The sequence below is a fragment of the Stegostoma tigrinum genome, chromosome 23 (genome assembly GCF_030684315.1).
Source record: "Stegostoma tigrinum isolate sSteTig4 chromosome 23, sSteTig4.hap1, whole genome shotgun sequence".
In the NCBI taxonomy this organism is placed as follows: domain Eukaryota; kingdom Metazoa; phylum Chordata; class Chondrichthyes; order Orectolobiformes; family Stegostomatidae; genus Stegostoma; species Stegostoma tigrinum.
This window is the reverse complement of record NC_081376.1, coordinates 30,517,356-30,541,571: the sequence shown is the minus strand read 5'-3', so window position 1 is coordinate 30,541,571 and position 24,216 is coordinate 30,517,356. Positions and strand designations below refer to the sequence as shown.

Genomic DNA, 24,216 nt, shown 5'->3' with positions numbered 1-24,216 from the left:
TTTGTCCAAGTTCAGAAAGTTGTACAATTATTAGAGTTTATGCTGTGAGAAGCTAGATCCTTAGGATGTTGTTTAGAAACATTGCTAATCTGTCTGCTAAAGATACTGATTCTGCGATTGGTGTGGGCTTCATGTTTAAAAGTTGGGTGGATAGAATGACCTGCAGATGTGAGTTCCCACCTGTACATAATTTGACCATCCTCCCCACACATATATGCGAGTTTATCATGGACTGGGTAATGCCAGCAATCCAATGTGTGTGACAAGGGTTCTTCTTTTGTCTTTCAGAGTTTGGGGTCAGCAGACAAGAAAGATTCACTTCAGAAAAGGTAGGAAAATGCAAAAGAAGTAATACTGAGCGATCTTAACCTTTGAACAGACATGAAAATCCAGAGCACTTTATTTGTGATGGTTTCTACATTTCACAGGATTTCTATACTTTTGTGGGTTGTGGTGCAACATGAAATATTTTGATTACATGGTTCTGTAGACACATGCACAGTTCTGTGTAGTGTGTTGTGGCACTAGACATCACTATGAATAGAGTTGATCACTAATTCTCATTTGGAAATAGACCACCTCGCAATCTGATCATGAAAATGGAACAGAAAATGTGTAGCTTTCAATTGTTTGTAAAACTAAACTTATGCCTACTTGCATGACAGCATTCTTTACATGTGAAGATGACTTTACATGTATCAGTTTGTTAAATGCCTTGTGCTGCATGATTTTAAATTGGAAATAATGGGTTGAGAAGAAGGATAGGACAGGGGATTTATTTGACACAGAGTTTATGCAGTGTTTGACCATCAACCTGTTTAAGAGGATGCCAGGTTACTGTTTGATATTTTCTCGTTCCTCAGATGATCCTAGATTGAGGCAGAGACAATGAGTATGGTTCAAAAATAAATTGAATATTTGTTTACAAAGAATATACAAAGAAGTAGGGCAGAAAGTCAGGTAAATTAGCTGAGATGAAGAACTAGTAACAACATTGGCCTGATAGTCAGAATTACCTTTGTGCGAATATGCTAACTTTCAAAACCATTGGTTCCTTTAGACACAATGTTAAGCTCCCAATCCACCAAGTTGTGGGTCAAAGTTGCTCCCTTACATGAGACTGTATTCGTTCATGCTGAAACATTTTAAAAAATGTGTATCTGTCCTTTTTTGTAAATTGATGAAGTTCATCCTGGAACATTTGTTATTACTAGGATCACCTTTCACAATAGCATAAAATGAATGAGCTATGGAAAATGACCATAATCCAAAATGATTAATGTTATTTCCAGATTTATGCTGGGCAACTGGCTTAAAGTCAAGACAACCCAGAATCTTACAACAAAAGCAATATTTTTGCCACAGGTAAACAGTCATAAAAATTAATATACATTCATATGAATGCACAGATGGAAGTATTAAAATGGACTCACAGACTGTTGCATACACTGTGTTGGAAATAGCCCTTCAGTGAAGCACTTGTTATATGTCCATGCTGCTGTTCTTCTGATGGGATAATGCTTAAATCCTGCTAATCTAGAGACGTAGGTAAACACTGAGATTCTTTGGAAGAAAAGCAAGTTCTCCCAGTGTATTTGCCAACGTACCTGTGAGCCAGAGCACCAAAAATAAATTGACCCATCATTATCTCATCACTGTTTTCAGAACACTGTTGCTACAAAATAATTCCAAATTTTGTCAGTGCAAGAACTGCAGTGGCATTTTATAATAAAATTGAGAGCTGAACCTTACCGTTCTTCAGCTAAGTGCACGTAGGATCTATATTTTTTGAGCATTTTCCATTGTGAGGCCAAGCAAAATTTCTTACGTATCTAACTAAACTCAGCTCATTACTTACTCCACTTTTTAGCTGACCCTGGCATTCAATTCTATCCCTATTTTACCATGCACTGCTCCTGGAACAACTCACCGCTCAGCAGATATCCACTGAAAGATCAGTAGCTCTTGTGTCTGCTCCGTCTTTGGAAGGCCACTATGCATCTGGACAAGCATTAATAGCTTGGCATTGCTGTTCACTAACAAATTAATGGCACAGCAGCCACAAAGCCGTGCTGCTCATGCCACATGGTTGACACTCTCTCCCCACCTCCCGCCCTACTGCACCCTTGGAAGTTGCACAAGTAATGGATTGCATTTGGCCTCTTTTTAAGTCATTGATGCTAGTTGAGTATTATTGGAGCTCAATTTGCAAGACCTATGGAATGGTGAAAATCAGCTTTGCCCAGCATTGGACACTAAGTACATTTACTCTACATGCATTGCAAATGGGCAATGAAATGATTGCAAATTAAGTGTAGCTATGTTTTTCAGTTGCCTGCTTCATGTATCTGCCCTAGTTTCCAGCAGCTGTGGCTGCTGCTGCTGTTGCCATTCAAACTGACACCACCCCCTGAGTGTTGTCCCAGCCATTTTCCAGATGCTTTTTGCTAGTGGAGAGCAGCAGGTGATAGAAGGGAATGCAGTGTGCAATGGATACCATCACCATTGTACTCTTCCTGGTTACCAATAACTTCCTCCTAAGCCTGCATGTCCCCTTTTATCTTGCACTTTGCCAACAGCACATTTCCCTCCTCCATGTGGAGACTCACCCCAGTGAATTTGCATCCATGACTTCCCTGTCCCCTGAGACCTGATGTTTCATCTTATTGATACCTATTCTGGTCCTCAACTCAATCCTGTGAAGGACATCGTGGTGATCACTGCCAGTGGCCCCTTCTGTAGTCTACTGTAACTTCTGATGCTGTTCTGCCTAACTCCTCAAACACTTCAAGTTTCCCCCATGTCACAATTCTTGTCCACATCTCTACAAAAGCCTCTACTTTCCCTTGGCAGCCTTGACTCCTGACTGCCCCACCCCTTTTGGAAGACATCCTACTGCTGTTCCTACAGAACCTTCACTGAACCCTCTTTAATGATCGCAGACTACACCCACACCCCCCGCCCCGCTCCAGACTGTATTCACCCTCGACTGCTGACCAACTTTAACAAGCAGTCCATAGACATGAGTGACCAGACCCCTGACTGCTGTGTTTGCAGCTCCCAAACTAACAATATGTAAATCCCTTGACTGCAAGTGTTGGCCCACCAAGACTAACTGCTGAACACTCCTCACACCGTAGTCAGATAGATCCATTGACCTTAAACTGCCCGAGTTAATGACTGACCAGGATCAAGCCCCTGGATTGTGTCCATCTGTGCCCATGACTGAGGAGTTCCAATATTCCTGACAGGTGATGCCCCTCCACTTGACTGGAAAGAGGGCTAGCCCCCATTCAGTTTCCAATAAGGTCATTTGGTTGAATAAACTTATAGTGTGTTTATTGTGCAGGCAGCTGGCACGTGCTGTAGCTATTAGATTAACGTCTCAATTTTCTGTTCATAAAGACCACACCTGGACAGATTCCCAATGAAACTCATGTCAAGTAGTCTGTCTGTAGATCTGCGAAAAGGAACACATCAGTATGGCAATGCTGATAGCCTTTGGCTCAGGGTTAAGTGTCTTAGCACTAACAGGCATGGCAAGGCAAATTATGACAGAATGCAGAGAGACACTCAGAGAGCAAGTGGGCAGCCCACAGATGCAGTCCGGTCCAATCCATAAACTGGTGCATGATCCTCTGCGCAATGTGTCCTTTCAGAAGCCTTTCAGTAGCAGTTGCAAGTCCTTGCTTCTTAAGCAAGCTGCAAATGGATCAGAGTTGCCATGATATCATAAGGGTTTACAGATACTGGGTACGAATGTCCATGAACCAGCAGTGTGTGAAGCTGATGGCCATGGATTGTCCCCTGCTTTTGGTGCTGACCAACATGGAGACTGTTCACAGCCAGTGGTAAGCTGAAACTGCCATATACCCTGTCTGACTTCTCTGTTGAGAATTCTTGACATGTAGTTTATTTGGTGTGCTTGTTTAGATAGCTGAATATTAATAAGGTGAATTGTGTCATTAATTACATTTAATAAGCCCTAGTCCCCATAATTGGCAACCCCAACTCTCTAGTGTAAAACTCACAATGCTGCTTGGCAAATGCATAAAAGATGTTGCGAGTTACTCCCAACGTGTGATGCATCTTGTTAGATTTCTTGCCCATTTCTGCGACAATAGTGCCTGTTATTACAGGCCCCTATAAGATTCTACTTTGAGTGTCTGCAAATTGTTATGAAATGCTTTGGAATTTATTGACTTAAAAGGTTTCAAATAATGTTTCTTCTATTCATCACGGGTTGTGGGTATTGCTGACCATGCCAGCATTTATGCCTGATTGACCTGGAGACAGTGATGGTGAAATGTCCTCTTGAATCACAAGCAGACCTTGGAGTATAATGACACAAGCAGTTCTCTCAGGAAGGGAGTTCCAGAATTTTGACCTTGCAACAGTGAAGGAAGGTAATATAGTTCCAAGTCAGGATAGTATGGGGCTTGCAGGGAATCTTGCAGATGGTGGTATTCCCAAGTATCTGCTGCCCTTATCCATCTCATTTGTTGCAGTTGAGCATTTGGACTTTGCTGACAAAAGAAGTTTTGTGAGTTGTTGTAGCAAATCAATGATAAATCAACACCAGCGGTATTACATTAATTTGGACTCTGGGCATTGAGGTACTTAGATTTCCAGAAGGCATTTGAAAAGGTGCCACGTAAAGATTATTTCAGAAAAAAAGAACTTCATGATGTAGGGGGTTGCAAATTGGACTTGACAGAAGATTGACTGGCTAATAGAAAGCAGTAAGTACACACAGATGAGATAACAAAGTGTTGAGCTGGATGAACACAGCAGGCCAAGCAGCATCTCAGGAGCACAGTTTGGCAAGATGTAAAGACATGGTGTGTTAGAGGGATCGGTGCTGGGATCTCACTGGTTTACAATTTGTATAAAAGACAGTACAAGAAGATACAGTTGTCAAATTTGTTGATGTCACATAGATAACGAAGGTAAGTTGTGAAGAGGATATAAATGACTACAAAATATATAGATTGGATAAGTAGAAAGAGATCTGACAAATGGAGTATGAGATAACAAAGTGTGGAGCCGGATGAACACAGCAGACCAAGCAGCATCTTAGGAGCACAAAAGCTGACGTTTCGGGCCTAGACCCTTCATGAAGATGCTGCTTAGCCTGCTGTGTTCATCCGGCTCCGCACTTTGTTATCTCGTATACTCCAGCATCTGCAGTTCCCATTATCTCTGACAAATGGAGTATAGTGTGGAAAAATTTGAAATTGCCCATTTTGGCAAGAAGAATGAAAATGTATATTTTCTAAATGTTGAGAGATGCAAATCTCTGAGATCTCGAGGAACACGGGCATCCTAGTATATGAAACACAAAAGACATGAACGCAGGTCTAGCAAGTAATTAGGAATAGAATATTCTCATTTACTGCAGGGGAATTAAATACAAAACTAGACAGGTTATGCTTCAGGTATAGAGTATTGCTGAGATGACATTGGGAGTATTATACAGTATTAGACACCTTATTTAGTGAAGGATATAAATGCTTTGAAAGAAGTTCAAAGAAATATTACCTAATGAATAACTGGAGTAGGGAGAGTTTTGAGGAAAGGTCGGACAGGCCAAACTTGAATCTGTTGGAATTTGGAAGACTAAAAGGTGACTTGATTGAAACAAATAAGCTCCTGCGGGGTCTTAGATAATGAAATGTGAGGCTGGATGAACACAGCAGGCCCAGCAGCATCTCAGGAGCACAAAAGCTGACGTTTTGGACCGAAGGGTCTCGGCCCGAAACGTCAACTTTTGTGCTCCTGAGATGCTGCTGGGCCTGCTGTGTTCATCCAGCCTCACATTTCATTATCTTGGATTCTCCAGCATCTGCAGTTCCCATTATCACTCCTGCGGGGTCTTGACAGGTTTGATGTGGAGAGTGTATTTCCTCTTATAGATGAATCAAGAATTAGGGGGTCACTGTTTAAATATATGTGATCACCCATTTAAAACAGATCAGGAATTTTTTTCTCACAGAATTGAGGAACTATAGATTGCTCTTCTGGAAAAGGCGGTGGAAGCAGAACTCTTGAATATCTTTAAGGTAAAGGTGGATAGATTCTTGTTATACCAGGGATTGAAAGGTTTTCAGCGGTAGGGATAATCTGCGATTACAGTCAGAACAGAGTACTACTGTTCAAATGATGCAATTTTGTGCAAACCTCAGTATGATTTTAATTCTTCTTTTGCTGGGTTCAGCTTTTTTCCTTGTTAGGTGCCCTTCTGTCTTTTGCTGTATCCAAGAACGTGAAAAAGTGGATGGTTTAATCATGTATTTGTCATTTTGCCTGATCTTGAACAAAATACAACCTAGTTCCAGGACAAAGCAGCCAGTACCCCATTCATCACCTTCAGCATTCACTGTCTTCATCACCCACTCATAGTGGTAGCAGTCTTGACTGTATAAGCAATACATTGCAGCAATTCATAAAGGTTCCTTTGAGAACACCTTCCAAACCCCACAATCTTTACCGCATTGATGGATCAGAGCAGCAGATACTTGGGAACACCATCGCCTGCAAATTTACCTCCAAGCCACACCCCTTCCTGACCTGGAACTATATCTCTGACCCTTTGGTCAAAATCCTAGAATTCTTTCTCTCTGAGCACTGTGGATATTGCTGTACCACACCCCGTGGACCGCAGAAATACAATAAAATGCCTGACCACCATTTCAAGAGCAGTTAGGGTTGTGCAATAAATGCTGACTATGCCCCATCCTATGAGTGAATAAAAAAATCATATTTTCTTTTGCCTCTTCCTTACTTTCATCAGAATCAAGCTAAATTTATTAATGTAATAAATTCTCAAAATGCACCACAGCGTAATCTACCCTCTCAGCCATTTAATAAAAGTTGAAGGTGATTAAGAAGGTAAATTTTTTTTTAGAATGAGGGATGCTCGAAGTAAACACCTCAATCTCAGACTGTGGCAGATATCCACAACTGCAGGATTAATGTATGTTTGATGTATCCTGTTGTGGCGGTATGAACTAATTAGACTTAATAGCAAGCTGACTAAGCTTTCAGGAGCCTGGATAAGTAGAGGCCTGTGATTGTTGATTGTGGGGTCTCTAGAGAGGACTGAGTTGAAAGGTCAAAGATGCCAGGTTTGAATCCTGGTCTGTACTCTTGATAGCTGATACACCCATCCAAAAAAAGCTCAAGTTTCTCCTGTATATTTGGTACCTGCTGCGCAGAACAACACATAATTAGTTCTACGTCAAGAACAGACAGATCATTGTTTCACTAATGGAATGCATTCAAAGCATTTGTACTCTAATTATATTCCTCCTGTTTGTAAGGTAGAATGAAAACCTGCGACTTCCAAACTTCTTGACGCCTAAAAATTTTGTGCCTGACAATTCAGCATACCACTGCATAGAATAAAAACACACTTATCTTTCTCTCTTACTAATTTGATTCAAGAAAACAGAATAAATGAGGATGTCTGGATTTGACGCCCCTTACTGAATAACTTTAATTAAAGAGCTTGAGGATTGTCCTCTTTTAAAAAGACAGTTAATAAGAAAGAGACGATTCCTTCCCTTTCCCAGTGGAATTATTGGAGCTACATCATTATAATCCAATGTTTTGTAGATTTCTCCCTGGTTGTGTGTTGCATAACACCTTCACAGTATGCTTTGAATTGATATGAGCAAGCTTGGCATTTGATGAAATTATTTTGGGTTTTGTACAGTGTCTTCCATGCAGTCTTCAGGATCCTGTGAGACCTTTTTTTAATTTTGTCAGGTATAATTGAAAAAGCAAGTAGTGTATTTTTCAGTGAAGACAATTCTGCAGCCATGAGTAGAGGTGGGTGCCATATAGCTAAGGGTTATTGTAAGATATTGTAATATATTTCAGCTGATAATAGCATTTGTCTTATTGCCCCAACAATTTTAGTGTATCCAAAAAAATGAGTGGGCATGGAAAAATTTAAGATGGAGCATTATGAAGCTGCGACCTAGTAACCCAGCTTAAAAGTTTTAACGAAATATGGTTATTTTCAAAAACACAATTTTTGAGACAAACTTGTGGAATAAACTTTAAGATAAAGAGGTGAAGACAAAAACATTTGGACACTAAAACAACATACATCTATATTTATGTAGAACCTATAATATAATAAAATGTCATGGTGCTTATGGCATTATAAAATAAAACACTGGGCAGAGAACAAGCTATTGAGTAGAATTTGCTGTTCCAGAGAATTAGTGGGATTGTGGCGGCAATGGCACACAGTCAGGCTGGCTTGCCATGGGGACATTTTGGCCTATTTCCTGCCAACTGAGAAATTAATTTCTGTGTTGGAAGGCCCAAGTTTGACATTGCCAACCAGGTGCTAAGTAAAGCCCTCAAGTGGTTTATTATCAACACCTCTCCTCTCTCTCTTGCCATGATTTAATCTGTGAATGTGTGGGCAGTCGTAGCCTTCCTGGTTAAGGCCTGCCTGCCGGTTTGAAAGGCCTTGATTTTCCCCATATCCGGCATGGAAAGAGGTGTGAAGTGGGAGGATACTGCTGAAATCCATGCTGCCGCCCATGTATCCGACACTGCCATCCCTGTAACCCCCACTGTAAAGTGTCATTAGTAAGATAGTTCCAGGATTTTGACCCAGCAACAGTGAAGAAATGACAATATAGTTCCAAATCAGAATAGTATGTATCATGGAGGGGAACTTGCAGATGGCGATATTCCCAAGCACCTGCTGCCCATGCACTTCTAGGTAGTAGAAATCACAGGCTTAAAAGGTGCTGTCAAATGAACCACAGTGAATTGTTACACTGCATTTTATAGATATTATAGACATCTACCACTGTGCATTGATGGTGCAGGAAATGAATGTTTAGGCTGGTTGGTGGCAAGGCAGCCAAGGAGGTTGCTTTTCCCTGTGTTGTATTGGGTTTCTTGAGAGCTTTTAGAGCTGTACTCATCTAAGCAATGGAGAATATTCCATCACAATCATGACTTATGCCTTGTAGGTGATGGATAGGTTTTAAGCAGTTTGGAGATTTGTTACTTCAGAATTCCAAGAATCTGACAAGCAGTTGTAGTTTTTGTATTTATTTGGCTGGTACATTTCAGTTTCTGTTCAGTAATAACTCATGCGTTGATCGTTTTGAATTCAACGAAGGTATTGCCATTAAATGTCATGGGGATATGGTTAGATTGTCTCATGTTGGAGATGGCTTTTGTCTGGCTTTTTTATGGTGAAAATTTTATGTGCCATTTACACGGCCTGAGCAACATACAAGCTTGTGTTGAATTAGACACTGACTACTTCAGTATGTGAGGAGTCATGAATGATGTTGAATGTTGTTCAATTATCAGAAAACACCCCCATCTCTGATCTTACAATGGAAGGAAAGTAATTGATTAAGCACCTAAAGGTAGTTGGGCCTCGGACATGACCCTGAGGAGTAGTCGCAGCAATGTTCTGGGATAAAAAATAATTGATGTCCAACAGCTACAAACATCTTTTTTCTCTGAAGAAGTGTCAAGGCCCAAAATGTCAGCTTTCCCGTTCCTCTTATGCTGGTTGGCCTGCTGTGTTCATCCAGCTCTGCACCTTGTTATCTCAAACATCTTTGTTAGTCTAGTATGACTCCAACCTGCTCCTTGTATGCATGCAGCTGAGTTTCTCTGAGCAACTGTTTGAAGTTTTATGTATTTTTAAAAAATATTCTACTTTTCTATTCTTGCTACCAAATTGAAATTGTTTCTTAGTCACTTAACCTGTCGATATCATTTTGTGCTTTTTTTGTGTCCTTTTTACAGTTTATAATCCCACCTATCGTCACCATACTTGGGTATACTACTTCTAGTTACTTTGTCAATATCACACATACAAATCATAAAGGGCTTAAGCCCTAACCTGATCCTTGTGGCATTCCAATAGTCGCATCCTTCCAACTTCAAACTTGTAAGTCATCCTTTTATCCTTACCTCTGTTTTTGGCTGTTGACAAGTCCTCTATCCATGCTACTATACACCTGACTCTGTATGCCCTTATCTTGCATAATCAACTATTTGTTTGAGATCTTATTGATTATCTTTTGGAACTCCAAATATACTATATCTACCGACATCCCATTGTCTTCCCTATAGTTAGATCTTCAAAAACTTTAACAACTGTGTGAAGCACACTTTCCATTTCATAAACCATGTTGCCTTCATCTGATCATACTGTGATTTTTGAGCTGTCAGGCGGATTTCCTTCATAATATTCCAGCATTTTCTTGACAGCTGATTTTAGGGAAGAGGCCTCAAGTTCCCTATTTTGTGTCACACTCAATTCTTGAAAAGAGGTGTTATATTTGCTGACTTTCAACCCACTTGATCAAGGAATTTAGGAATTTTTAAAAATCACAACCAGTGCCTCCACTATCTATCGGATGTTTTGTTTTTTAGTCTTTTAAGTTTCTCCAATGCTTTTTCTCAGCTAGTATTAATTACCTTGGGTTCCTCACTCTTATTAGCCGTGTGATTAGCATCTATCTTTAGTGTATAGTTTATGTCTTCTACTATGCAGATATACACAAAACATTTGTTCAGTATTTGTGATTTTTGTTCATTCCCTTGATTATTTATTTTGCCTCTGCCTCTAAGGGAACAATGTAAACTTTATCTCCTCTCCTCCTTTACATATATATTCAAAAAACTCTTAAAATCTCATTTTTAAAACTCAAAACTAGTTACTGAATGCACATTTCAGAGAATATGATTTTTGATGAGAAACGGGTTGCGCCGTGGATAGGCTTAATGATAGTGCCTGTGAAACACCAAGATTTTTAAGAGAGTCAGAGTACTAGAAGAATAGGATTGGATTCAAGACGTGGCACTGCAGAGTTGTTATTATGGAACTTTGGATACTAGAATAATGGACTTAATCAGGGAAGATAGGGTATGATAGGAACTGCTTTGGATTGGAGTTTAGGACACTCACAAGGATAGGCATGAAAAATGAGGATGAGGATACCAGATGGGCAAAAATCAATGGGATGATTAATGGCAGAGAAACAGGGTTCTGTATAGAAACATGTGCAAATTGACTCTAATTTATAAGATTCTGTAGACGCCAATCAACCATGAGATTTTGAGATTCATGAACTGCAAGGATCTGATGAGTTAGCTTGAATTAGCTGACAGCAATAGCCTTTTGTGATGCAGTCACTTTGAACATATCTTATAATCTTTTTTGCAACCATGCAAATTACCACATTTTAGTTTTCCTTATTCCCGATTCTTTTGTACCTCAGTGACAGCCCTGGCAATTTTACCTTTGTCCTGTGTAGCAATTTAATGAGACAAGACATGATGTCAGCCAGTTTCCAGCAGCCTGAAACCTCAGCTGCACAAACCACACTGACATTTTCAGGAAAAAGGCTGATACAACTGGCTCTTGTATCACTTTCCTTGTGGCTTTTTTCCTTGCATCAACAGATGACAAAGCTTTTCTTCTCACTTGGTGCACATTACAGGAAATCAGGTATTCCTCTTATTCCCTTCTGTGGGGTTGTTCCACTCTCCGTTGTGATACAGCACTGTTTGTGAAATTTCAGTGGATAATTTGAGTGTAAGGCAACACAAATTTACTGAACTCTGTGCACACACAATGTCCATAAGTGCTGCTAGATAGACACAAAGAACATAAATTCAGGCTGATATTCATCCTCCATAACCTAAGATGATGGAGTAATTAATTCCAATTGTAATCTTGCTTTATATCCATTCGCTTTCAACAATTCAATCAGTGAGGGATAGGATTCAAGTATATCCATTAATCCCCCCCACCCCGCTAACAGATGTACTCACTAAAACAAAAACCAAGAATGTTGGAAAAACTCAGCAGGACTGGCAGCATCGGGGGGAGCGATTCAGAGTTAGTTCTTTATGCCTGATATGACTGTTCTTCAGAAGTGAAAGGGTTTGAAAATGTTTTTTTAAATACTTTTGACAAAGGTCAAGATGGGACAAAAGCAGCAGATAGTATAAAGGTACAGTGCAAAAGACGAAGGGATTGTTTGTGGTGGTGAAAGAGAAAAATAATGTAAAATGATATAAATTAAAGTGTGAAAGAGAGAAAATGGGTCATCTTTACTGAGAGCAAAGTAAACAAAACACAAGCAAACAAAGGCTTGAAGGGGTATGGAATGAAATGTAAAAAAATGGAGAACAGATGTCGTGCAGACATGCTCTGAAGTTGTGGAATTCAATATTGAGATCTAGAGGTTGTAAAGTGCCCAAGTGAAAAATGAGGTTTTGTTCCACCAGCATGCATTATTGGATCATGGCAGCAGGCCCAGAACAGATATGTTAGCATGAGAGTGAGGTGGTTTATTGAAATGGCAAACATCTGGAAGGTCACAGTCATTCCTACAGATAGAGTAGAGGTGTACCACAAAGTGGTCATCCAGCCTGCCTTAGGCCTCACCAGTATATAAAAAAAATAGTAGGAGAAGTGAATACAGTAGACTAGATTAAAAGAAGATAACAAAGTGTGGAGCTGGATGAACACAGCAGGCCAAGCAGCATCTCTCAGAGAGCTCTCTGATGAAGGGTCTAGGCCCGAAACGTCAGCTTTTGTGCTCCTAAGATGCTGCTTGGCCAGCTGTGTTCATCCAGCTCCACACTTTGTTATCTTGGATTCTCCAGCATCTGCAGTTCCCATCATCCCTAGATGAAAAGAAGTCCCTTTTACATTGGCAACACTCCCTTTCACATTTTAATTTACACCCATTTTACATCTTTTTTCTCTCTTCATCACCATAAGCAACCCAATATCTTTTGCAGTAGGCCTCTACATGACCTGTTCCCTTTGCTCGCCCCTGCCACTGTCAAAAATGTATAAAGAAACATTTTCCAACCTTTTTCAGTAATGACGAAGTCATATTGGACTCTCAATTTTAACTCTTGTGTTTTCTCTCTCCGCAGATACTGCCACGCCTGCTACGTATCTTCAATATTCTCTGTTTCAGATTTCCAGCATGCAGTGTTTTTCTTTTATTTGAGATGCATACACCTGATAATCTGTTCCACTGGAGACACTTACTTGGCAGTCTCACCCCAGCAGGGTTACTCACACACTCTGATCCCACTACCAATAGATATACTCATTCATTGATACTACCCCAACGGAGACATTTACCTGCCAGTGTGTTGCAATAGAAATAGTCAACTAAATATTGCATTCCGACAGTGACACTTACCCATTAATCCCATTCTAATACAGATGCTTACCCAAAATTCTTACTCCAAAAAAGTCACCTACTGTGCCCCAAAAGATACCCATCAATCCCACCCCAACAGAGACACTCACCTGGCAATTCCGCCACATAAGAGAAGGCCATTTGCCAATCCCACCCCATTTACCCAGCAATTTTCCCCTCGTGGGGAGGTGGGGAGAAGCCTTTTGATTTAGAGAGTTATTAGTCTCTGCGACATTTTATCTAAAAAGGAAACAAAGTTATTTCCATATTAAACTTTTAAAATGGAGTTGTCCTTGTTCTGGGGTAAGGGGAACTTATGAATGTTGTGTACATAGTAATATGTGACTAAGTAGTCCTGTTTTCTCAAAAGCAAAGGACAGACATGTTTGGCCAATTGGTCTTCTTTTGTGTTGAAAACTTCTATTTTCCTGTGAACAATGACTCTCTATTTCTTGAAAGTGTTTCCTTCTTGCTGTTTGATTTTTCCCATAGTTACTACTACCTAAGGAAGGGGCATCAGGTCAGCATATTCCAGTGATAGCACCAGTACTGCTCACTGAACTTGGGAAAATAGTTCAAATAGTGCCAGTGAAATCAGCAACGAATGTCCATGCATTAACATGTTGACACATCACATCATTTTAAATATTCCTATCCTCTACACATCATTCCGAACATTTCTGAACTCGACATAGCATCCCTAATATTCTTGCCCTCTGTATATTGCATCGAGCAAAATATTTCCATCCTGTACAGATGACATTTATAGCAAACGCTCCAGTATTCTACATATTACATCCCAGATAACTGAGATATTTCCATCTCACTTTAAATTTCTTCACTTCTTGGCTGAAAATGAGGAATGGGGAATCTGAAGTTGAAACTGCTTTGAGTGTAGCAGTTGCATTTTAAGTTCTCTTCACGAGTAAGGCTGATGGACATCTGGTTGAAATTAACACTGATGTTCCCAAAAGACTTCTTTGTTTAAAAAGTGCTGCTTTAAACAAATGAATATCCATTTCAAACCACACTCCAAGATGCTTAATGCTTTTTGAAGCAGTTCTCGCGTGCCTCATTTAAACAAATCACGCTTAGCTGAATTTAGTTGAACTGAACTGAATTCAGTATTCCTCAGTATGGTACGGTCTCTCGTCTTCTTTATCCAGACTGTGTGTCAAATTGCACATCTTGATAGTAAGAAGGCTAACATAGCAAATTTGGATACATTATACTCTGCCTCCTCTTCCAAGTTGTTAATATAGATACCAAATAAGTGAGCCCTAGGGCTGATCCTTGTGTAACTCCACTCATTACATCTTTCCAAGCTAAAAACGATCTTTTAATCAGACTCACTGTCTTCTCTGTGTTAACCAATTCTCGATCTATGCTATTACTGCCAATACTGAGAGTTCCTATCTTGTGCAAAAATGTTTTATGTGACACCTTACCGAATGCCTTCTGAAAATACAAATGCACTACAATTACCAGTTCCCCTTTTTTTAATTATGCTTGTTATATCTTCAATGAATTCTCGCAAATTTGTCAAATACCGTTTTCCATTCACAAAATCACATTGCCTCTGTTTGATTGTGTTAAGCTTTTTTGATTGATCTGCTATTCCTTTCTTAATAATGGATCCTATCATTTTCCCATGTAAACATTTCACCACATGGAGTTAGGTTCGCATAAGATATCCACCATAGAAACCAGCCATTCAGCCAAATCAGTCCATGCCACTTCACTTGGATTTCCTTCTATCTTTCCTCACATGAATCTGTCATTCTCATCTAAGAGTATACAGAGATGTTGCAGGGTGATTTGGACAGGCTGAATGAGTGAGAAAATTCATGGCAGATGCAATACAATGTGGATAAATGTGAGGTTATCTACTTTGATACACAAAAAAGGAAGGCAAATTATTGTTTCAATAGCTGTAAATTGAGAGGGGGTAATGTTTAACAGGGCCTGGGTGTCCTTGTGCACCAGTTGCTGAAAGTAAGCACACAGGGGCCGCATGCAGTGAAAAAAGTGAGCTGTATATTTACCTTCATAGGGGAGATTTGAGCACAAGAATAACTTTCCAGGCCATACCTGGAATATTATGTGCAGTTTTAATTTCCTCATCTGAGGAAGCATGCCTTTGCTATCATGGCAGTATAGCAAAGGTTTACCAAAATTGATTCCTGAAGTGGCAGGACTGATGAGTGAGGAGAGATTGAGTCGGTTAGCTTTGTATTCACTGGTATTTAGAAGAGTGAGAGGGCATCTTCTAGGAATTAATAAAGTTCAACCAGGACTAGACAGATCAGTTGCAGGAAGGATGTTTCCAATGATGGTGTCCAGAACCAGGGATTTAAGGATGAGGGGAGAGCATTTTAGGATTGAGATGAATAGAGATTTCTCCACCTAGAACATAGTGAGTCTGTGGAATTCACCACCATAGAAAGTAGTTGAGGCCAAAATATCGTGTTTTCACAAAGGAGGTAGCTTAGCTCTTGTGGCTAAAGGGATCAAGCAGTATGGGGAGAGGGTGGAATTAGGTTATTGAGATCGATGATCAGACATGATCATGTTGAATGGCAGAGCAGACTCGATGACGTCAACCTGCCTACTCCTGGTCCTATCTCTGTTTCTGTGTTTCTAATTGTCCACTTCCTTCTCCCTCACATGCTTGTTTAGCTTCCCCATAAAAACATCTACAAATTCTTCATCAATCACTCCGATGATTGTCCAAATTCTCATTAATCTTTGGCTAAAGAGTGCAAAAGGGGTAAGGTTGGGATTCACTATTTGATTTCTTAGTGACTAGTTTATGTTGAAGACCTCTAGTTATGCTCTTTCCTGCATGAGAAAACATTCTACACTGCTCTATCCAGTCTTATCAAAACTTTAAAGATCTCTATTTTGTCACCCCAAGCCTTTCTTCAAGAGTAAAGATATCCAACCTGCCGATTCTTTCCTGACTTATTTCTGGTATTGTACCTTTCTAGTGCCTCTATATCCTTTTCAGGATTTGGCAACCAGAACTGTATGCAATACTTAAAATGTGTTCTAATCAAGATTCAGAGATAATGGGAACTGCAGATGCTGGAGAATTCCAAGATAATAAAATGTGAGGCTGGATGAACACAGCAGGCCAAGCAGCATCTCAGGAGCACAAAAGCTGACGTTTCGGGCCTAGACCCTTCATCAGAGAGGGGGATGGGGAGAGGGAACTGGAATAAATAGGGAGAGAGGGGGAGGCGGACCGAAGATGGAGAGTAAAGAAGATAGGTGGAGAGAGTATAGGTGGGGAGGTAGGGAGGGGATAGGTCAGTCCAGGGAAGACGGACAGGTCAAGGAGGTGGGATGAGGTTAGTAGGTAGATGGGGGTGCGGCTTGGGGTGGGAGGAAGGGATGGGTGAGAGGAAGAACCGGTTAGGGAGGCAGAGACAGGTTGGACTGGTTTTGGGATGCAGTGGGTGGGGGGGAAGAGCTGGGCTGGTTGTGTGGTGCAGTGGGGGGAGGGGACGAACTGGGCTGGTTTAGGGATGCAGTAGGGGAAGGGGAGATTTTGAAACTGGTGAAGTCCACATTGATACCATATGGCTGCAGGGTTCCCAGGCGGAATATGAGTTGCTGTTCCTGCAACCTTCGGGTGGCATCATTGTGGCAGTGCAGGAGGCCCATGATGGACATGTCATCTAGAGAATGGGAGGGGGAGTGGAAATGGTTTGCGACTGGGAGGTGCAGTTGTTTGTTGCGAACTGAGCGGAGGTGTTCTAATCAAGATTCAGTGCAGATTTAGGACAATGTCCCTACTTTTTAATTCTCTCCTTCAACAATAGACTAGTACTTTTGTTTATTGGCTTGCCAACTAGTGATGCCACTAAAGGTGCTTGTTCTCAGAGATCACTTTTGTTTCATCCTAACTGGGCTTTGAACTTCCAAGTGATAAATTACCTCCCTATTCTTCCTACCAAGATGGACAACCTAATATTATCTGTTGAATTCAGGAAATAACTTCTTCCCCAACAGGTGATGCTGGATTGATTCACATCCATTCCCTCTTGTAAGTTTTCTGTTCCTAAACAATAAAACAAGGGGGCATGATCTTAAAAATGGATAGCCAATCACCGTTGAGTCTGACCCTATTATCAAAAGGTGGTATGAGAAAAAGGGATGAAGTTCCATTTAACCTGCTCATTCAACAGAAAACCTCCTGTGTATATCACCTAAATGGCATATATGATCCATCCCTACAATGTCATTTTTGTTTCATTTTCAATATTTCCAGTTACACTGCTGAAGGTCTCAACATCCAGCATGTAGTCCTGCATTTTCTCAACTTACCCATGATATAACTCATTGACCATCCCTACCATTTGACAAGGACATTCTCACTTACATTTGTTGCCCTCTTGCCTCCAAGGAAATGTCAGGGGAGTGGAGATCGGGGCCAGGTCTCTGATCCATAACATCAGAATTCTGTTATCACAATGATTGAGATACTGTTTTATCTATAAGATTAACCAAAATAGCTAACTTTTATGTATTTGCAAGGCTACCGAATCATATAAAAAGCCTAAACTTAAGGCCCCCTGGATGTTGGCTGGAGGACGGAGTGTGTGTGAGATAAAATCACAGCCTATCTGTTACACTCCTACTTTTGTGGCATTTTATTGGTGGCAGGAACATTGTCGGACAGGTTTCTCACTCAAAAGCAGAGGGCACTCAATTTCAATAATTTTACAATGAATGTAGAACAGTAGCTGGGCTGCAGGAATTTATGTCTCTTGAATAAAATGTACCAATGTACGGGTAGAATCTAACCAAAATGTACAGATGGTTAAATGTTAAATAATGGATACCTGGTAGTGAGTTCCAGGAATCTAAGTAGGGGACTTAAGTGATATGATGAACAGTGATTGTGCTGTGCTGTGGCTGATCACTCTTCATAAATATATTTTCAGAATTCTTTCCATGGATTATTTATTTTGAAAGTAATACACTGCTTGACGATTCTTGGAATAAGCCTTGAATACATTAGCAGCTGTTGCTACAGGACTGAATAACAATGAGGATTGCAAGCTTTGATCAAGACGCTAGAAGTTAGTGGGAGGAATGCAGCTACTGGAGTATGAGTAATGTAAGAGATAATGATCTGTGTACATACTGACAATAAGCATTTCATGCTCACAGTCACCATGTCATTATTTACTGGCAAAAGTCAATGGAATTTGTTCTTGTGCCTCCCAGTCCACCCACCAAAACCAGTGAACAATGCCCGGGACAGATCTCAACAGTGTCCGATAACCAATTTCTGCAATTGCCACCAATATATTGTCTGGACTTATTTCCCTGCTCCCATGTTTTGGACCAAGCTGACCAAGTTCAAGTGCTCTGATTCTCATTTGTACTTGTCATAGAGTCATACAGCATAGACCCAGGCCCTGCTGCTCAGCATGCATCTACCAACCAATAAACACAAAGCTACGATAATCCTATTTACCTGCATTTGGTCTATAACCTATTGTGTTCAATTCCAGGATATCAGTTGGTAAAGGATAAAACCGGAGCTAACCTTTGAACACATTTATTTAGAGTTGCTCATCATAAACATATACCTCCTAACCCAACAACTGCAGTTTTAGTTCATCTTTACTAGGGTCTCAAGTGCTTATTCACTTAATGCCCACCACCTGTATATATTAAACATATGGGAGACATATCAGGATAAAATTGATGCTCCAAAAGATTTTATAGATTTATAGATATTGGAGAGCAAGTTAACGACTGCTTCAATGTTTGCAGAATATTGATGACTCTATCTTGCCATTGTTCAGTCTCATGCGTTAATTAGGATCATTGCCAACAACACGCCTTATTTCAGTTCATGGACTAATTCATTGGTGTAGGGCAGATGTGACATTTGCTGTGACAGCAAGTCCTTACCATCATTCAACTGTCTTATGAAGTACTTTCTGGCATTACTTCAATTTGGAAAATTTAAACTGGCTAATACTGAACGAATGCTGTTGACGAAGTAACCAACTCCTTCAATTCTTCACCAGATAATTCACACAAAATCCACCTTTACATCCACAGCCATGATCAATTTTGCTTTTATTAACTTAGGCATAAAATCATTTATGATTTGAAGGACATTGCTAAGTGGTTCTGGAGATGTGACATGCATTTTAATTCATTATTAGTCAACCTGATTAGACATGTAATGACCCACTTTTGGGGCAGGTGGGATTTGAAGCCAGACATTCTGCCCCAGAGGCACTGACACTGCCATACACCACTAGACCCTAAACTTCCTTTGTGGGAGATAGGCATGTACACGTTTTATAATTAGAATGTTAGACATTTCAATTAGATTCTCTCCCGCTCATTCTTCTGAACTAATGTATACCAGCCCAATTGAAATAATTTATCCGCAGTTTTGCCATTCCAAGTCACTTTTAGGAACAGTGCAGTCACCAAGGCCATGTAGACTTTCCATTGTAAAATACAGAAATGTTACAGAGGCCTTAACACTAGGCTTGCTCGCCATTACCTTAATCTCCTATCTGTTCCCATAGAATCCCTACAGTGTGGAAACAGGCCATTTGCTCCAACAAGTCCACATCAATGGTCTAAAAAGCATTCCACCCTGACCCATTCCCTAGCCTATCCCTGAAACCCTGCATTTCCCATTGCTAATACCCCTAATCTACACATCCCTGAACACTATGGGCAATTTAGCATGGCCAAATCACGTAACTTTGGACTGTGGGAGGAAACTGGAATACCCGGTGGAAACCCACGCAGCCACGGACAGAATGTGCAAGCTCCACACAGTCACCAAAAGGTGGAATCAAACCCAGGTCTCTGGTGCTGTGAGGCAGCAGTGCTTGCCACTGAGCCACTGTGCCACCCAATGGAGAATTAATTTCTAATGTAATGGCTTCATGACAATGTTGACCATCCTGGATATTGCCTATTTTGCTTAATGTATTCTCTGCTGTTTAGCTGTCTTTTCATTACACCCTTCATAGCATTTGTTCAACTATGGAACATATGTTGTTGAACTACAGTTTCATTGGCTGCTTGTCTGTTCCATTTCCCACTGGGCAGCAAAGTTTGTGGAAATGTATCTTTAATAAACAGCTTAATTAACTCATGAATGAGCAAGTTAGCAGTGTTATTTCAGATTTGTCTTCTGAGTATATGTAAGAATAGAGAGCAAGAGTAGGCTATTTGGCCCATGGAACCTTTTCTACCAATTATAAGAGTGTGTCTAATTTGATTGTAGCTTCTACTTTCTTGTCTTTTCCCGTACACATTTTGACTCCCTGTTCAATGAAGAATCTAACTTGCATAAAAATATTCAATAACTCTCATCCATTGTTCTCTACCTAAAATGGGAGACCCTTTATTTTCTAAATACCTGTAGAAACTTACTATTGATATGATCCCAGCTGATGTTGCTACTAGACAAGTTAGATCCTAAAATGAAATCTGGCCTGAGAGATCGAATTTTGTTCTTGTTGAATATTGTCAGTATTTTGCTAAAACATGAGACTGTAGATTTGGTTTCAACAAATAAAACAGACGTCTATTATACAAAAGAATTAAACATAACATTAAACAAATACCAACTACATTTAGAGATAATGGGAACTGCAGATGCTGGAAAATTCCAAGATAATAAAATGTGAGGCTGGATGAACACAGCAGGCCAAGCAGCATCTCAGGAGTACAAAAGCTGACGTTTCGGGCCTAGACCCTTCATCAGAGAGGGGGATGGGGAGAGGGAACTGGAATAAATAGGGAGAGAGGGGGAGGCGGACCGAAGATGGAGAGTAAAGAAGATAGGTGGAGAGAGTATAGGTGGGGAGGTAGGGAGGGGATAGGGCAGTCCAGGGAAGACGGACAGGTCAAGGAGGTGGGATGAGGTTAGTAGGTAGATGGGGGTGCAGCTTGGGGTGGGAGGAAGGGATGGGTGAGAGGAAGAACCGGTTAGGGAGGCAGAGACAGGTTGGACTGATTTTGAGATGCAGTGGGTGGGGGGGAAGAGCTGGGCTGGTTGTGTGGTGCAGTGGGGGGAGGGGACGAACTGGGCTGGTTTAGGGATGCAGTAGGGGAAGGGGAGATTTTGAAACTGGTGAAGCCCACATTGATACCATATGGCTGCAGGGTTCCCAGGCGGAATATGAGTTGCTGTTCCTGCAACCTTCGGGTGGCATCATTGTGGCAGTGCAGGAGGCCAATGATGGACATGTCATCTAGAGAATGGGAGGGGGAGTGGAAATGGTCTGCGACTGGGAGGTGCAGTTGTTTGTTGCGAACTGAGCGGAGGTGTTCTGCAAAGCGGTCTCCAAGCCTCCGCTTGATTTCCCCAATGTAGAGGAAGCCGCACCGGGTACAGTGGATGCAGTATACCACATTGGCAGATGTGCAGGTGAACCTCTGCTGAATGTGGAATGTCATCTTGGGGCCTGGGATAGGGGTGAGGGAGGAGGTGTGGGGGCAAGTGTAGCATTTCCTGCAGTTGCAGGGGAAGGTGCCGGGTGTGGTGGGGTTGGAGGGCAGTGTGGAGCGAACAAGGGAGTCACGGAGAGAGTGGTCTCTCCGGAAAGCAGACAGGGGTAGGGATGGAAAAATGTCTTGGGTGGTGGGGTCGGATTGTAAATGGCGATAGTGTCGGAGGATGATGCGTTGTATCCGGATGTTGGTAGGGTGGTGTGTGAGAATGAGGGGGATCCTCTTAGGGCGGTTGTGGCGGGGGCAGGGTGTGAGGGATGTGTTGCGGGAAATACGGGAGACGCGGTCAAGGGCGTTCTCGATCACTGTGGGGGGAAAGTTGCGGTGCCTCAAGGCCCTCCGCTTCTTCCTGTCCCGCAGGCCCGACCAGTCCCCCTCCACCGACACTCTCATCCGCCTAGCTGAACTCGTCCTCACCCTCAACAACTTCTCTTTTGACTCCTCCCACTTCCTACAGACTAAGGGGGTGGCCATGGGCACCCGCATGGGCCCCAGCTATGCCTGCCGCTTTGTAGGTTACGTGGAACAGTCCCTCTTCCGCACCTACACAGGCCCCAAACCCCACCTCTTCCTCTGGTACATTGATGACTGTATCGGCGCCGCCTCTTGCTCCCCAGAGGAGCTCGAACAGTTCATCCACTTCACCAACACCTTCCACCCCAACCTTCAGTTCACCTGGGCCATCTCCAGCACATCCCTCACCTTCCTGGACCTCTCAGTCTCCATCTCAGGCAACCAGCTTGTAACTGATGTCCATTTCAAGCCCACCAACTCCCACAGCTACCTAGAATACACCTCCTCCCACCCACCCTCCTGCAAAAATTCCATTCCCTATTCCCAATTCCTCCGCCTGCGCCGCATCTGCTCCCACGATAAGACATTCCGCTCCTGCACATCCCAGATGTCCAAGTTCTTCAAGGACCGCAACTTTCCCCCCACAGTGATCGAGAACGCTCTTGACCACGTCTCCCGTATTTCCCGCAACACATCCCTCACACCCCGCCCCCGCCACAACCGCCCTAAGAGGATCCCCCTCGTTCTCACACACCACCCTACCAACCTCCGGATACAACGCATCATTCACCGACACTATCGCCATTTACAATCCGACCCCACCACCCAAGACATTTTTCCATCCCCACCCCGTCTGCTTTCCGGAGAGAACACTCTCTCCGTGACTCCCTTGTTCGCTCCACACTGCCCTCCAACCCCACCACACCCAGCACCTTCCCCTGCAACCGCAGGAAATGCTACACTTGCCCCCACACCTCCTCCCTCACCCCTACCTCAGGCCCCAAAATGACATTCCACATTAAGCAGAGGTTCACCTGCACATCTGCTAATGTGGTATACTGCATCCACTGTACCCGGTGTGGCTTCCTCTACATTGGGGAAACCAAGCGGAGGCTTGGAGACCGCTTTGCAGAACACCTCCGCTCAGTTCGCAACAAACAACTGCACCTCCCAGTCGCAAACCATTTCCACTCCCCCTCCCATTCTCTAGATGACATGTCCATCATTGGGCTCCTGCACTGCCACAATGATGCCACCCGAAGGTTGCAGGAACAGCAACTCATATTCCGCCTGGGAACCCTGCAGCCATATGGTATCAATGTGGACTTCACCAGTTTCAAAATCTCCCCTTCCCCTACTGCATCCCTAAACCAGCCCAGTTCGTCCCCTTCCCCCACTGCACCACACAAGCAGCCCAGCTCTTCCCCCCCACCCACTGCATCCCAAAACCAGTCCAACCTGTCTCTGCCTCCCTAACCGGTTCTTCCTCTCACCCATCCCTTCCTTCCACCCCAAGCCGCACCCCCATCTACCTACTAACCTCATCCCACCTCCTTGACCTGTCCGTCTTCCCTGGACTGACCTATCCCCTCCCTACCTCCCCACCTATACTTTCTCCACCTATCTTCTTTACTCTCCATCTTCGGTCCGCCTCCCCCTCTCTCCCTATTTATTCCAGTTCCCTCTCCCCAAGCCCCTCTCTGATGAAGGGTCCAGGCCCGAAACATCAGCTTTTGTGCTCCTGAGATGCTGCTTGGCCTGCTGTGTTCATTCAGCCTCACATTTTATTATCTTGGAATTCTCCAGCATCTGCAGTTCCCATTATCTCTAACTTATTCTGTTTACTGCTTTGAACAATCTCCTTTTCTAGGACAGATAATACTAGCATCTGACTTCAGTCAGGTATCCTCAAACTAAACCCAAAAGCTTTTGTCTAAATAAAAACGTGTTCATCCTAGATTCTGCTAAATTAATGACTTGATGTCTTTTTTTCTGTCTAGTCACAAACCACCACAGTATAAACAAGCTTCTATAACTACTCCAGAAGACAGCTACTCATTTCAAATCACAGTTTCAGAAAGGCTGACTGAGTTAATTTATTAAATTGTTCCAAAATAAATCAACATCCACATGCCACTAGTTTAAAATCCAATCTCTAAAAATATGACTAAAATATATA

The 24,216-nt window shown here is 42.1% G+C and overlaps 1 protein-coding gene across 6 annotated transcripts in view; it reads left to right on the top strand.

The window, feature by feature from the left end:
- LOC125462329 (ankyrin repeat and fibronectin type-III domain-containing protein 1-like) overlaps positions 1–24,216 on the top strand; it is a 753,498-nt gene that overhangs the window by 463,600 nt on the left and 265,682 nt on the right. For all 6 annotated transcript variants that reach the window (XM_048552254.2, XM_059654042.1, XM_048552260.2 and 3 more), the window contains one exon: positions 289–329. In XM_048552254.2, coding sequence (XP_048408211.1) covers positions 289–329 — 41 coding nt within the window. The remainder of the gene's footprint in view (positions 1–288; positions 330–24,216) is intronic.